The 15,508-nt window shown below is 54.9% G+C and overlaps 3 protein-coding genes across 3 annotated transcripts; 1 reads left to right on the top strand and 2 right to left on the bottom strand.

Moving 5' to 3' along the window:
* Positions 1-34: 34 nt before the first annotated feature.
* On the bottom strand, positions 35-3,530 carry BDY24DRAFT_374299 (major facilitator superfamily domain-containing protein; the record flags this gene model as incomplete). The annotated part of the gene is made up of 12 exons (XM_076638402.1): positions 35-449; positions 532-590; positions 671-862; positions 968-1,101; positions 1,206-1,926; positions 2,020-2,262; positions 2,349-2,507; positions 2,574-2,665; positions 2,739-2,790; positions 2,872-2,885; positions 2,971-2,979; positions 3,303-3,530. Coding segments are annotated over 12 exons (2,099 nt in total), but the record flags the coding sequence as incomplete, so codon positions are not given.
* A 1,842-nt stretch (positions 3,531-5,372) lies between these two features.
* NOP7 (mRNA-binding ribosome synthesis protein NOP7) lies at positions 5,373-8,082 on the bottom strand. The gene is made up of 5 exons (XM_076638401.1): positions 8,000-8,082; positions 7,353-7,683; positions 7,000-7,273; positions 5,669-6,919; positions 5,373-5,585 (listed from the first exon to the last, which is right to left on the bottom strand). Exons 1-5 carry the CDS (start codon positions 8,031-8,033, stop codon positions 5,493-5,495), a joined length of 1,983 nt encoding a protein of 660 aa, XP_076501334.1. The 5' UTR covers positions 8,034-8,082; the 3' UTR covers positions 5,373-5,492.
* A 2,389-nt stretch (positions 8,083-10,471) lies between these two features.
* BDY24DRAFT_420017 (uncharacterized protein) lies at positions 10,472-14,692 on the top strand (the record flags this gene model as incomplete). The annotated part of the gene is made up of 14 exons (XM_076644005.1): positions 10,472-11,124; positions 11,337-11,481; positions 11,554-11,675; positions 11,762-11,779; positions 11,895-11,991; positions 12,401-12,543; positions 12,675-12,884; positions 12,972-13,196; positions 13,270-13,560; positions 13,641-13,741; positions 13,808-13,877; positions 13,963-14,108; positions 14,174-14,413; positions 14,485-14,692. Exons 1-14 carry the CDS (start codon positions 10,894-10,896, stop codon positions 14,690-14,692), a joined length of 2,247 nt encoding a protein of 748 aa, XP_076501333.1. The 5' UTR covers positions 10,472-10,893.
* Positions 14,693-15,508: the final 816 nt, after the last annotated feature.

The raw sequence follows: 15,508 nt of genomic DNA, 5'->3' as shown, positions 1-15,508 counted from the left end.
GTCCTTCGCTGTAGAAGGAGAGAGAGAAATGTACGCCTTGAATTGGAAGAAGAGAAAAGGAGCGGACGAGACGTACTCGGAAACAGCCAGAGAGAGCGAGAACGAAACGACGCGTCGCCCTCTGCTTTCCTATCCCTCTGCCCTCGATTTTTCCCACCCCCCTCCTTCTCCCTGATGGATACAGTAGGTCTACATCGTCAAGTCATAAGCGAACAATAAAAATAAACATCAACTTAGCGCTCTCTCCCTCCCTTCAATCATCGAACTCGTCCTCGTCGACCTCCTCCCCTCCGTGCTTGCCAGAGCGAGCCGCGTCTTCCGCTCGTTCGAACGGTAGTGATATGGTGGCTGCGGCGGCGATGAAGAAAGAGCCTGCGCTGGCGTAGAGCGGGAAGGAAGGCGAGAGGGAAAGGAGGTAGCCAGTGAGGAGAGGGGCCGAGATTCCAGTTCTGTTCGACGAAGAAGGACGACGGGAATCCATCAGTTGGTTCGCTTGAGAGGAATAGGAGCAAAAGAAAGACGCGAGCTCACAATCTACTAACAGCCGAAGCTGCTCCCGTTGCCGTTCCTCTGATCTCAGTGGCGAAGATCTGATCGAAACACAAAACGAGCCGGCGCGTCAGTTCAGGTCTCGTTCGTCTCCTCGAGTCAACCGAAAGAGAAGACTTACCTCAGGGGTCATAGCGTAAAGCACCGAGTACATCACACTACCTGCCAGCGAGATAGCCATCGAACTGACGATGACTCCTCCTTTGGAGCTGACAGCGGCGAAAGCGAGGGTCGACAGCGCCGTGAGGACGGTGAAGATCGAGAGGGTTGAGCGACGATTGAGATGAGGTGTTTGGATGAGGTAGGCTCCAATCTAATAGAGTGAAGGAAGAGATGTAAAGGGGAGGTGGGGAACGGGATAAGTCAGCCATCTGAAACGAGCAGTTCGAAGACGAAGAAACGGGAGAAAACGACGAACGATGGCTCCAGGACATCCTCCGAGACTGTACAGCAAGAGCTCCTCGAGGGCCTCCGTTCGACCTCCTTTGGAAGATGAAGGATCTATCCGAGATTCGAGGAGGATAGGAAGGAAGGAGTTGAACATGGTGTAGGCTTTACGAAAAGAAAGAACGCGTCGGAACGAAGGGTCAGCTCTCTTTCTCCTTTTCACTCGTCTTATCTCGACTACAATCCTCCGAAGCCAGAACATAACTCACCTAGACTCATAAACCCCCACACCACCCAAATCAGCACCGTCGTCCTCCTCCACTTGCTTCCAAACAACCCTCCCACCTTCCCTCCAATCTCACCCAATGGCCCTTCCCTCCAGTCCCAACTCCTCCAACTCTTCCACCACGTCTCGTCGTCAATCTTCTCCCTTTCTACTCCTGCTCCAGAGTTGATAGGACTATGCGAGTTCATCCTCCCTCCCGTCCCTGCTCCCACTCCTCCTCTCACCAACTCAGGTCTCCCTCTTCCAACCCCACCCTCCCTCGATCTCCTTCCCTCCCCACCAAACCGATCCCCAACCACGTCCAACGAGTCCTCCAGGCTCGCAACGAACTGAACGTTCTGCTCCTTCGTCGGCGTAGCGAACGAGTACTGAGGTCTTGGTAACGAGGAGTCGGAAGTCGCGTCGTAGCCTGCTGGTCCGGAGGAGGAGGAGGGAGGCGACAAGTCGTCGGTGTCGGTGGGTCGTATGGGCGAGTAGTCGTTTGAGTTTGAGTCTGTTGGCCGAGGACCAGGTGAAGGGATAGGCGAAGGGGCGGGGGTTCGAACGTCGTCGCAGGTGAGGGAAGTCGAGATGGGATGGTCGTTGTAGGAAGCGATGTGACGGAGGGTTGCGAGAGCTTGCTCGTGTCGGTTGGTAGTAGCGAGGTAGCGAGGAGATTCGTGGAGGCGGAAGAGGAGGAGGCGAGAGAGGAACATGATGAGGGTCTGCAGGAGACGGATTGTGCCAGAGACGAAGGAAAAGAGTCGGCGACTGAGATGAAGACGCGACGGGAGGGGACGAGAGAAAGATAGACGTACCAAACAACCTAAGATCCTTAGAAGCCACCTCCACCCGTCGTTCTCCGTATCAAGATCACAAGGACGAGCTTCCAGCGTGGTAGGATCCGGTTCCGGGCAGGAAGCGGACGGGATGATGAGCAGACCTAGGATCGAGCTGATCACGGCTCCGATAGAGAAGAAGACGCTGAGACCGGTGAGAAGGAACTGATGGCGAGTTGGGATGTTCTCCAAGAAGATGGTGCCATCTGTTGGCATCGAGCCCTGTTCGATAAAGAGGAGAACGCGTCCGGTTCAGCTCGAGTCGACGCGTCCGAGCCGACGAGCGACGAAGGATCGATTGAACTCACTCCAACTGCCGTCCCCAACAAGAAGATCCATATCCTCAGCGATCCAAAGCTCGAGCTCCAGCTTGCCGCCAATCCAAACACTCCCGTGAGTGCTAGCGTCGTGTTGAATGGGAGAGTTCGTCCAAGGAGGTCTGCGCTGCTTCCCCAGGCCAGGGCACCCTTCGAGAGCAAAAACGAACCTTGTCAGCGATACGTCGAGTTAAAAAGATGAGCTGACCGACTCACTATCATCATCCCCGTCATCATGGAAGCGGATAAGCTCCCGATCTGAGAAGAAGGGACGTCGAACTGATCTTGAACGCGAGGCAGGATGATCGCTAGAAAGGTCGAAGGAAACAAAGATGTGATCAGCGTTCTCACGCCCAAGGATGACAGTCAATCAACACTCACCTAAGCAGCAGAGATACATGTTGTCGCAGAGCCAACCGAAGCCGCATAGGAACTGAACGAAAGAGCAAGGAAACGTTCGGTCAGCAAGTTGGAATCAGCCCTCCTCCCTCTCCTTGGAAGCCAGCTCACTCACCAGCAGTCTGTACTCTGTTCGAGATCGAGGTACCATTAAAAGAAGAGATATCAGCTTACGCTCTGGTTCAGAGGCTGATGAAGAAAGAGGATAACGCACGATAACGACCTGATTGAACAACGAGAGAAGGAAGGAGGAGCCAAGGTCAGTGAGCTCGCCGTCGTCTCTTCCCTTGCTCCTCTGCTGTCCCTCCGCTGTGGATTCCGCCCTCGAGATCCCATCCTCTACTCAGTAGGATCTGCGTTCCTCCGTTCAAGCTCGCAAATCAAGCTCTTCCCAAGCTCTATGGCCCGTCCTTCCTTCCTTCGACGGCCTGAACCCATCCGAGCTCAACACGGCTCCCTCCCCTCCCCTCTGCCCTTCTCGCTCCTCGTTCCCTCTCTTCACCAACCCCTACCCAAAACAGAACCCAAATAAACGAGATTACTAACCCATCCCAATCAAATCCAAACTCCTCTCCAAGTTTCTCTCGCCGTCCAGCGGACCTGCTTCCAAACCAAACCCATCCAGCTCGCCCTCCTCTCCTCCCTCCCGCTCCGTCGTCGTCGACGGCGGCACCTCCATCAGCGCGAACGATGGGACCCTCCTGTATCGATCCGGACGAGGCTGACGCAGAGAGGAGGTCAGGGAAGGGGAGGGGAGAGGTGGGAGGGACATCGTCGTTGGGAGGGGAGAAGGGAGGAGGCGAGGATGAGATTCAAGGGTCGGCTGGGGAAATCGGGGTTGCTCTGGTGACGCGACCTTTCCCTGTCAAGAAATTTTCGCTGAGTGAGGAAAGTGGAAGAGAGAAGTTCATACGATTAACGAGAAACTAGCGGGCGAGGGAAGGTGGGGTGGTAGGCGATGGAGGAAAGACTAGGAGGGCGAGACGAGGGAAAGAAAGACAAACCAGTGTTCAAGAACGAGCGAGGGTGAGGGTTGTGGGAATAAAGCTAGGAGGACGAGAAGGGACGAGAACTATATACACGAATCAATCGGACCGATCAGACATTCGAGAGAAGAAACCAACGAAAAAGAAACCGAACGAAACCGGAACCCAACCAAGAGAAGACGAACGCGTCTCGTTCGCTCAAAGACCAGCCTCCCCACCCCTCCCACTGCACTCGTGCCTCTCCATCTTCCCATGTCCTCCAGCACCGTTCACTCCTCTCTTTTCCTCGTTGATATCCCTCTTGAAATCGCTCCCCGAGTTCTTCCAACCCGCCTTCCCTCCCGCACCATGCTTCTTCTTGTTCCCTCCTCGTTGCTCCAAACCAACAACTCGTTTGACGTAGTCCCATCCTCCTCCCCCCCAAGCTCCTTTGCCGAACTTCCCTCCTGAGGTGGTAGCAGGCTTGGTGGAAGTTTCAGCGTCGTTGTTGTTGTCGGTTTCCTCCTCGTCGACGAATCGAGCTCGGTTGTTGTCGTTCGAAGAAAGATCGTCTCGTTACTTCCCTCCGAAAGGGTTAGCGACGTTGTAATCGGGAGTTCCGTAGTGTCCTCCTTGAGGGATGCTCCTCTCCTCGAGTTCCGATCGTTTGTAGGACTGAGCGGTGTCCCTGAAGCCAGCCTTCCCGAAATCGACGTCGTTGTTGTCTCGTTTGTAGGATCGGCTCCTTGAAAGGCTGATTTATCGAAGTCGACTTCGGCGTTTCGAGCGTTGAGGTTGGTGTTGTAGTTGAGAGCGAGGGGGTGGGCGTTGGTGAAGGAGAGGAGAGGGACGAGGAGGAAGAGGAGGAGGGAGGAGGAGAGGGAGGAGGAGGGTCGCATCGGTGCCTTGAGAAAGGGGTCGGAAGGAGATGATTTGGATGAGGTGGAAGGAGGGTAGGATCGAGTGAAGATTGGGTTTCGTATGGGTGCGAAAAGAAGGCGAGGGAGGAAGGAGGGAAAGAGGGAGAGCGGGAAGAGGGAGGTGAGACGAGAGACAGGGCGGGAAGGCAGTCTTGTTCTCTCCCCTCCTTCCATCCTTGGCTTCTAAACGTACCTTGTAAGCGAAATAGCGAGAGTCTTCAACGACGAGTGGGTCGATAAAGTTGAGAAAGAAGCGGGAAAAGAGAAGGAGAGAGGGAGAGAGAGAGAGAGAGAGAGAGAGAAAAGGCGGGACGGTTTGGTTTCGGTTTCGGTTTCGGTTCAAAGGAAGGGAAGTTGTGGTTAGGAAGAAGACAGAGAAGTCTTAGGTGAATCGGCTTTTGTTTCGGCTGTTCTCAGAGGGGCAAGAAAGGGGCAAGGGGGGAAAGAGGGGAGCCGTGAAAGCAATCAGGTACGAGTCGATCAGGAACGAGAACGGTTCGAGGAGAGGGAGTTCCACTCTTCGAGGACGGTTGAACGGAGAGAGGGTTGGACTTTGGGATCCTAGAGGTGAAGAGCTGAGCATAGAAGGCTTGAGAAGAGAGGGAGATGCGGCCATAGTGTTTTGTTGGGTCGAAAGAGCTCGTCGTCGTTCGAAGAGAAGGAAGGAGGAAGTTGAGCTCGACGAGTTTTGTCGCCAGGCCCGTTCTTTCTTTCCGACGAAGAGATGTCTATTAGCTGTAAAGAAAATCAAGATCGCACACAACCCAGCAACTAAAAACAGGGAACACAAGAACAAAAGTAAAAACGACGAGAACGAGAACGAAAGACAAAGGGAATCAAAGAAATCTAGTCTAAGCCTTCGACTTTCCCTTTCCAGCCTCCTTCTTGTCCTTCTTAGCCTTCTCCTTCTTGAGAACCTGTCGTTTACGCTCGAGGTTGATTTGCTGCGAAAGAGTAAAGCGAGCGAAGTAGGAGTCAGCGAAGGCGTTCGAGAGAGGAAGGAAAGGCGCGACGAAGAGAGACTCACCTCATCAGACTTGATCTTGTTGCCGTGCTCCATCTTCTCGTACAGCTTCTTGTTCTTCTGAGTCATCATGATCCTCCTGAGATCCTCCTCCTCGGCGTTGACCGACTTGCCCTTCGCCTTGGACGTTCCAGTCTTGACGGCCTCCTTGGTCGCTTTGGCGAGCGACTCCTCGAACTCGGCGAGCGGTGTCGAGAGCTGCTCGGCCTCGAGCTCAGCGGCGTGAAGCAGGAGCTCATTCGTAGGGTCCTGGGAGGCGGCGAGGAGAGCGGGAGGGTAGGTGGTCGTGGTCGTCATCTCAGCATCTTCGTCCTCCTCCTCCTCAGAATCCTCCTCCTCAACCTCCTCCAACGCAGCCTCCTCTCCCTCAGGCAGGCCAGCGTTCCTCGAATCGGCGGCGAACTCTCCTCGTCCGTCTCCCTTTCCGAAGGGAGACAGATGAGGAGGAAGAGTAGCTCCAGGAGCGTACTCTCCCGTGGGCAGCAGCCTGGCCTCGTTCGCACAATCGACCACCCACTGGGGCTGAACGAAGGCTCGCTTCGATCCCGACGACGACGACGAGGTCTCTCCTCCCTCCGACCAGACGAATCCGTTGGCTCCGATGACGGGTCGATCGACGATAACGTGGGTAATGGACGGGTCGTTGGGGTCGGTGAAGTCGGCTCCCTCTCCAAGGGTCGCGACGTCCCATCCTATGCGGGAGGATCCGAACGAACGAAGGATGAACTCGACGGTTTGACGGGGGACGGATCGAGAGATGTAGAAGGTGTAAGGGGAGAAGAGGGAGTTGAGGGAGGAGGTGCTGGCCGAGTTGGAGGAGAGGGTGGAGAAGGTAGGGAGAGCGGACGACGACGAGGGATCCGATTTCGAAGGTTGGACGACGAAGTCCTCCTCCTCGACGGCGTTGGAGGTGGAAGCGGCAGGGAGAGCGGACTCGTCCTCGTCGACGACCATGGCGGAAGTAGAGGCGTTGGCGATGCTCCTGATTCCCTTCTTGACCTCTCGAGCGGTGACCTTCTTCTTCTCTCCCTCAGCGGCGACGTTGGCAGCCTCGACCTCGGCGGAGAGAACCTTGGGCTTCTCGGAGAGGGTGAAGGCTCCGTATCCGGCTCCAGCCTCGTCCTTGGCTTGGTCGAGAGGAGGAGGGTAGACGAGGTTGATGTCGGTGTAGAGCTTGAAGAGAACAAATCCGAGGAGGGTTTGGTGAAGTTCGAGGAAGGTGAGGAGGATACGGAAATCGACGTCGGTGGGAACCTGAACGCGAGAGAAATGTAGAGAGAAAGTCAGGATGCAGTCTCTCGATGTAGAGAAGCAGGACGAGAGCTTGAACTAACGTGTTGAGTGAACGCGTATCCCTCAAGCCAAGTGACCTTCTCTCCTCCAATCTCGACCTGGTAGTAAACTCCCTTGATCGAGAAGAAGACCTTTCGAAGGCACTTCGATCGCATGACGTAGAGCTTCCACTCGGCCATGAGTCGAGCACAGTTGATGGTGAGGGTAGGGGGGAGGGTTGAAGTAGGAGTGGGAGTCGTGGTGAGGAGAGCGAAGAGGGAGAGGAGGGAGAGGGCGTCGGGGAGGTCTCGAAGAGCATCAGGGAAGGTAGGGTACCTGTAGAGAGATACAAATCGTCAGCTTCTACTTCTCTCGAGACTTGCAGCAGAAAGAAGGGAAGGGAAACAAAGCTCACCTCTCCTTAAGGATGTGGTCAAGTCGATAAACCGGTCGCCTCTCCTCCAAACCCTTCGCCAACGACCACTCTCCCCTTCCGATGGCCCTGCTCAATTTCTTAGCGAACGCCTTGTGCTCTCGAAGCTTGGCGAGGACGGGCTCGTGGAGAAGGTACTGGATATCCTTAGCGTAGTAGAAGGAAGCGGGAGCGGAGGATCCCTTGTTGGCTCGTTTGGCGCTCGTAGGGACTCGAGGGAAGATTCCTTTGAGGATACACAATCGTCGGAAGTCCGAGAGGGAGCATTGAAGCTTCTTCAAGGCTTGGTTTCGGGTGGTGTAGTTCTTGGCGGCTGGAAGGAAGAGGAAAGAAAGGCAAGGGAAGTCGAGGTCAGCGTGAGGTCGAAGGGGAGGAAGGGCTGCAGCGAACTCGTAGAGCTCCTGAAAGTCGAACACTGGGAGGGAGCAGGACGACAACTAGTAGGTTGATCTATACTAGTTTCGACTCCCTTCACTGAGAGACTCTCAAGCTCAAAGAGCTCAAGAAGCGACGTCTTTAGGCAAGGGAAGGATTCGAGGTGAAGCTCCTCCCATTCGATCCTTCCCGAGCTCTCCCTCCTTCCCTGCTTATCCCTGGAACGAACGGAGAGCTGGAAAACGTTGACTTACCTCCGGACTTTCCTCTCTCTTTGATTTTGGCCATGCTGAGAGTTTTAAAGGGGGGGAAGGGGAAGGGGAGGAGGGTGAAGGTTGGGGTCAGCTCTCTCCCTCTCCAAATTCCATTCCTCAAAACCTCCCTTCAACACCCCTCCGCAGTTTAGAAGCAGTTCTTCCCCTCTTCAGATTGGGAACAGAAGGGTATGGAAGTTGAAGAGTTCGAGGAGGGGCGATAGAGAGATCGGCTTCCGAGTTGAAAGAATGAAAATCTGCTCGGGTTGGGAATGAAGAGCGAGAGACGCTCGCGTCGACTTCTTCTTCTTCGAGGAGCGTCCACTGGTCCTCCGCTTTAGACCTCAAGAGCGCATCTGGAAGAAGAAGATGGATGAGACTATAGCGACACTTGTATGTGGGGATTCACGAATCAAAGCAGCTCAGAAATGGACGAGAAGATTACTCAAGAACGACGACGTCGCGTCCGCGATGAGCCCGTTCTGGATCTCCGCAATCTTTATAACACTGTGCAAGTGCATATCTAGAGCAGTCAGCCATCCCGCTTCTACCGGCGCGTTCCAGAGTCCAAACAAATCGATGAAGCAGTTCTTCCTCGGCGCATTCTTCGTCGCGACGCGTCCAGTCCCCTCTTCTTTTTGGCACTACCCTTCTCAGAGGACTCGGTCAGGTCTTGGCCAAACGACAGCGTCCAAGTCCCATCATTTCTGCTTTCGCATCTGCCTCCGCGTCCATTTATACCTTTCTCTCCCGTCGTCGCTCCCTTTCGACGAACCAAAATAAGAGAGCCCTCCTCTCAAACTCCTCTTCACCGCTTCCTTTCTCCCTCCGAGCCACCACCACCACCGCCATCCACTCATATCAGTCATGTCCTCCCACTCAGCTCCCCAATCTCCTCCCAAAGCCTGCCTCTCCCAACCCACAGCGAAAGCCATGAGTTCGTCCTGTTCGCTCACATCCCTCTTCTCCGCACTGACTCCTCTTGCTTCCAGTGTCGAAATCAGGACCTTCCTCAAGTGAATCTGTTCAAGAGACGTGCACGACGAAGAAGAAGGTGTTGAGGTTGCGAGGAGGGGGAGCCTGTTTGGATTGCTGTGAGTCGACTGTTGAGCTCTCCCCTTTCTTTTCCGGCGGATTGAGGTGGTGAACTAAGATAAGTTCGGATCTGGCCGATGATCTAGGTGCTTGTTGTCTTTGCTGCTGTGTGCTCGAGGAGTGTTGCTGCTTTGAATGTGAGTCGTTTTGAAGCTCGGAGGGGACGCGTCGCGAGGGAGAGATCGGGGAATCTCGTTCAAAAAAGACGAGAGCTAACTCCTTTGTGATTCTGGGATGCATAGGCATCAAAGGGTGTGACGATTGCTTCTGCTAAGTGATGCACAAGAGACGTTGTGTTGATCCGATGTCGATTCTAGTTCAGCTGCTTCGACGCGTCGCAAGAAGAGAACGACCAAACATCTTGCTACCTTCGTCCTGCTTTCAGTTGCTCAGAGCTGTGAACAACGAATCCAATCTCGAACAGCCTCTCCCTCGCAACCCTACAAGCAAGAAAATCTTCCTACAACTCGTCATCCCTCTCGTGCAGATCAAAGTCGGCGTGATCGAACGCAGGAGCAGACTTTGCGACCTCTCGCTCTTCCTCTAGCTCGATTTTCTTCTGCAAGACGTATACTAAACTTCCGAGTGAAGATCCCTAAGGTCTCGGCAAGGGTCAGAACGAAAATTTGAGAGCGCGATTGCTTCGCCGGCATGGCCGCAGGGGTCCAAAGTGGAAACTGAGCGTGGAGATGTGAAGGTCTCTGCTCCCAAACCATCACCTCTCCCTTCCCTCTTTCCCTCCCTTCCCTCTCCCTCTCCCTCCCCTCGGTGTACCTCCCCTACACGAGTCTATACACCTCTCTCCTCCCCATTCCCAACTTCTTCGTCGTTGGATCTCGATATATCCCTCCCTCCTCCCTCAATCTCGAAGAAGAAGAATCTCAGGTTCCTCCCTCCCGTTCCCAACTCAACAACTGGTCCCGTCCCTCTCTCCCTCTCCTCCCCCCTTTGTCTGTAACACAACTATCAATTCCTCCGATACCCCTCTCTACCGAACCCTCCTCCTACGCTCGATCCGTCTCCGTTCTCTCAGCCAAAAACTACCCAGAACACCACCCCGGACGACCCACTTCCTCCCTCGCCCAGCCCCACGAACTCCTTGTCTTCGTTCGGCATCAAATCTTCGCCCTAGACAACTTTTAGGACTCTCGTTCTCATCTGGAATCGGAGAAGCTACTCATCAGGGTGAGTCTTGTATTCTTCTTCGGTTGCAAGCAGGAGGAGCAACGGAGGAGATTGGGAGGGGAGGGGAGGGATGGGGAAGCTCGAGGTGTCATCCTCCCGCTTCTTCGATGGAAATTTGGAAGAGAGGAGCTCAGAATCAGCTGGAGAGCTGCTTAGAAGGATGCTCGTAGAAGCTGTTTGGACTAGGTTCCATCGCAGGTCTCGGAAAGATCTTCAATCCATTGAGGGAAGGGAAGCGAGGAAGGGAACTGAATGAGCTTCGATGCGGGAGGAGGTCGCTCTCTTCGAACTCCTCTTCCAGACCATCTGGAACCCTCTCAGACTTCTTGGTTGATTCTCAGAGAACGAGAGGCACGAGAAATCCATCTCGTTCATCACTTTCCATCAAATTTCAAGTTCCCTCGGATCGTTGCCTCTTCCGAGACACTTCTCTTCTTCCTCCCTCCCTCCCTCCTCGTCGACCTCACCTCCTTTTTCTTCCACCTTCCTTTCTCTCCTAATTCCAAGCACTCTCCTCTCTACTTTCGCATGCTTACAACTCAGCTGACCCTCTTTCTTACATCGTTCTTTCTTACTTCAGAACCTTACTCTTCCTCCCACCCACATCCACCGAAATGGACCTCTACACCACTTCCTTCCTTCTCTCCTCCCCTCCTCTTCCTCCTCCCGCTTCTCAACCACCACCGGAGCTTCAACGACTCTGCCAGGAGATCGGAGCACGAGAAGCTTGTCTCGTTACCGTCTCGGCCGATCCGAACGGGAAGGGTTGGAACTTTTTGATCAGTGGGAGTTACGGCCAAGTCATGTCGGCTCGAGGTCAGGTTCTGAGGGAAGGACCTCGTAGAGTGAGTCTCGTCCCATCTCTCTCAAAGATTTACAACGAGTAGGAGGCCCGGTGTCATCTGCAGACGAAGAGGTTGTACACGAACGTGGCGGAGGAAGAGGAAGCTGCAGTCGAAAGAGGACCTTGCTTCCCTCTCCTTCGCGGCGAACCTGCCTGACTCGATTCTCCTGAGGCTGACTTATTCCACGCTTTCGCTTCACCTCATCTCTTCAGGTCATCTTCAGGATCAAAGTCTCTCGCTCGGAAATCCTTGACTCTCCTCTCTCGCCTTCCTGCGCCCTCAAGCCTGACGTTCGACGCAAGCTCGACGAGATCGCTTCCCAAACCCGAGCTCTCCTCTCGGTCGTCAACCCTGAAGGTCCCTCGGTCCCCCAGAACGGAACCGAATCGTCGTCGAACGGGAAGGACTCGTCGGACAGTGGGAACGGAGGCGGATTGGGGTCTGGAGCCTTTGGGTTGGAGACCGAACGAATGTGTGAGATCGTGGTCGAGGGAGACGCTCCTTCTGTCGAGCTCGCGAAGGTTCGAGTTTTGGTGATGTTGGATCAGCTTGTACGTCCTCTTTCACGTCTCGTCGCCTCGTCTGTCTGTAGTTCTGTGACGCTGACTCTCGTTTCTTCTTCTTTCTCGCCTTTCAGTCTGGACTTCACGCCGATGTACGCGTCGCTTTCCTCTTCCTCCTCTTCGTCGCGTCGAGAACGCTTCTCCAGCTCGAGAAGGACATGAAAAACTGACCGCACTCCTGTTCGACTGCTTTCCTTCTACCTCCAGGTCTGCGAGATTGACCACAAGCTTCATCCCATCATCGCTGGACGAAAGAGATGCGTCATCCAAACGATTCAGGAGGAGACGGGCACGAACATCTTCTGTTAGTAGCACACCGACGTTTCATCTTGCACGAGGCCTGTCTCGAACTCTACTTTGGAACTTGACGCGTCTTCTTCGTTTTCCTCCTCGTGTTCGTTCCGACAACTTCGTTTCGACAGTCCCCACTCCCCTCTGCGGCTTCATCCCTCCCTTCCCTCATCCTCACGCGGCTCATCATCAACAGCAGCAGATGGGATTCCCTCACCATCAACCTCAGAACCCGTACCAGCAGCACCACGCTCCCTACACCCTCCAGCAACAGCAGCACCATCAGCACCAGTCGCACGGCTACCATCCCCAGCAGCAGCAGCACTCTCACCATCAGCAGCAGCAGCACAACAACAATGGGGGAGGAGGATACCCTCAACACCAGCAAGGTCCCTACGGAGCTCAAGGAGGGTACAACGGAGGTGGAATGCCGTCGGGAGGTCAAGGAGGAGAGCAAGGAGGACCAGCAGCAGCTCGAAACCCGTTGAACGCCATCTGGATTACGGGAGAGTTCTTTGGAGTTCAGAGAGCGAAGGATATGCTCTTCCAGGTCTCGATGCACAAGGTCCGAGTGAGTATCGTTTCCTTTCCTTTCGTGTTCGATCGTCGTTCAACGCGTCGAGTCATCGTTTCGTTCTCCCTTCTTTTTCGAGTTTGTTGACCCGCTTTGTTCGTTCGTTCTCTCGTCTCTATCAGAGCAAGTGTATCATCTCTCGAGATACGTCGATCCTCCCTCGGAAGCTCGACTGGCTCGTCACCGAACGACTCGAGGAGCTGAAGGCCATCATGTCCGACAACTCGACCTTCATCTCCTTCCCCGTCGTCGGAAGCCAAGCGAGTCTCATCAGCATCTACGGAGATCAGAGAGTCAACATCGAGAGGACGATTCGAAGCATCATGGCTTTGGTGAGTCTTTCTCATTCCGTTCACTCTCTTCGTTCGACTCTCGAACGCATCGCTGAGCTTCTCTCCTTTCCTTTTCGTCTCGCTCAGGTCTGTCAATTCTACGTCGCCTCGTTCTGGCTCCTTCCCATCTCGTTCGATGTCCTCATGCCTTCGGCAACCATCAACCCGTCTCAGATGCAGCCGACGCTTCAAAGGATCGCCAACCTCACCGGAGCGGAGATCGTCTTCAAGAGCAACTGCTTCGAGATGCACGGACTCGAGGGTCAGGTTCGATCTGCCGTTGGGATGGTCCTCGAGCTCGATGTCATCAAGGTTCGTCTCGACTCGTTTCTCGAGCTTCTCGTTCGAGCAACTGATCTCGTCTTCCTTTCCCGCGTCGTTTCAGAACTTCCACCACGAGATCCGCTTCCAGATCGAGCTCGCCAACCAGCATCGAGACTTCATCTCCGGGAAGAAGAACGGGAAGATTAACAAGATCATGAAAATGGCCAACGTCAAGATCAAGTTCGACTCCTTCTCGGCGGACTTCAACTTCGTCCTCGACGTCGCTGGAAACGATCAAGGAGCTCTTCACGGTCTCTCGATGCTCCAGGAGGAACTTCCCGCCGAAGTCTCGTTCCACGTGCCCGAGAGCTACCACAAGAGGATTATCGGAGTCGGGGGAAAGAACATTCAGGTCAGTCTTGACGGAACGATCCTCCTTTCGACGAGTCGAACTGACTTCGTTCCTCTTTTCTCCGCTTCCTTCCTCATCAGCGAATCATGAAGAAGTACGGTGTCTACGTCAAGTTCTCGAATGCTGAAGAGTTCGCCCAGCTCGGTGGATACTCGGACAACGAGGACAACGTCGTGGCTAGGTTCGTCTCTTCCCTCCCTCTCTTCTCTTCGAATGATCGCTCACCTTTTTTCCTCCCTTCTTCCAGGACTCCTGCCAAGAATGCGATGAACCTCGAGCAGTTGAAGCAGTCTGTGATGGAACTCGTCAACCCCAAGGTTCGCTACTGCTCTGCTCTTTCTCGTTGGTCTTCGGCTCGAGCTAACCTTCTTCCCTCTATCCTCGTACCCGTCGTTCTCTTAGGACAAGGACTACACCGTCGAGACTGTCTCGATTCCTCGTCGATACCATCGAACTCTCCTCGGCGAGAAGTCGATCTTCATCCACGACATCGAGTCGAAGACGAACTCGGTCGTTCGTTTCCCAAACAAGGAATCCGCTTCGGACATGTGAGCCTCCTCTTCCTTCCTCTCCGCGCCGAGCGCTGGCCCTGACTCGTCCTCTCCTTCCCCAGCGTCACGATTTTCGGTCCCGAGTCTCAAGTCCACATCGCTGCTGCCATGCTCCTCGACCACGTCCCGTTCGAGGCAGACCTTCACGTCCCCTTCGCTCCCGATCTCGGACGAGTCACTGGCTCTCCCGAGTTCCTTCAGCTCGTCGAGAAGCTCAAGAGGGATCTTCAGATCGCCATCATCTCGCCGACGAGGTACAACCAAGGAGAGGACTCGCTGTTCAAGTTCCGCTGCCAACGAAGGTGAGTCTGTCCTCGAACTCGGGAAACAGCTCCTCGACTGAACGCTGACCAACGCTCTCTTTCTTCTTCAGCAACATCGACTTCCTGGGTTCGGCAAGGGATGCTCTTGAGGAGTACTTGGTCTCAAGGAAGGTCGTCGTTTACCCTTCGAACCGAGGAGGTCGAAACGACTCTTTCGCCGACGCGTTCCCTCACTTCAACTCGGCTCTCCTTCCTTCCAAGTACAACCTCGGTGAGTCTCCGACCTTTCTCATCAACGCCTCTGCGTCTTCATGCTGATCCGCCTTTTCTTTCCGTCTTCCAGACTCCGAGGCTCCTCCTCCCAACGGCGAATCGCTCATTCAGCGTCGACTTCGTCCCATCCCCTCCGCCAACGACGTCAAAGCTCTCTTCGACTCTCCTCACGGGTACTACGCCGACGCTCCCTCTACCTCCCACTCCTCCATCCCAACGGCGTCTTCGACGACGACCACCTCAACGTCGTACGACAACGGGAGCAGCCCGAATCTCACTCAGGCAACTCCTTCCAACGGAGGCACCAGCTCGGCGAGCTACGAGAGGAACGGGTACGGTGGCGGTCGACATCAGATCTCGGACTTCTGGGCCCCTCCTCTTCCTGTTCGTGCTCCCACTGCTGTTTACCTGGCCTCTTCGTTCGTCCCCGAGCTGACCTCGTCCTTCTTCCTCCATCAGCAACCCACCTCGAGCCCCACTTCTGCCTACCACCCTACCCACGAGCGATCCCAATCCTCCCTCCCAGGCCACCCTCTCTCCCACCAACTCCCTCCTCCCGCTTCGAAGCGACCTCTCTCCGAAGACCACCTCAAACGAGGGTCCGATCCCATGCTCGCCGCCAAACTTCGAGACGTCGGAACCTTCCATCAACGAGCCGCCCAGTCTCTCGACATGTCCAGCCTTCCTAGCTTGACGAGCGGAGGAGGATCGGGATACTCGAGAGAGGAGAGCGCTGCCTCTCCTCCTGGATCGGCTGGATTCCCCGGGAGCGGTTGGGGAGGAGCTTCGACGACGCTTTACAACTCCTCGGGAGGTCGAGGAGGAGGATCAGGATCCGAGAACCTCAACAAGGAGATGGAC

Source organism: Mrakia frigida (assembly GCF_051309035.1).
Source record: "Mrakia frigida strain ATCC 22029 unplaced genomic scaffold BDY24scaffold_1, whole genome shotgun sequence".
Classification (NCBI taxonomy): Eukaryota; Fungi; Basidiomycota; class Tremellomycetes; order Cystofilobasidiales; family Mrakiaceae; genus Mrakia; species Mrakia frigida.
The sequence above is the reverse complement of the archived record's forward strand: the minus strand, read 5'-3'. Positions and strand labels throughout refer to the sequence as shown.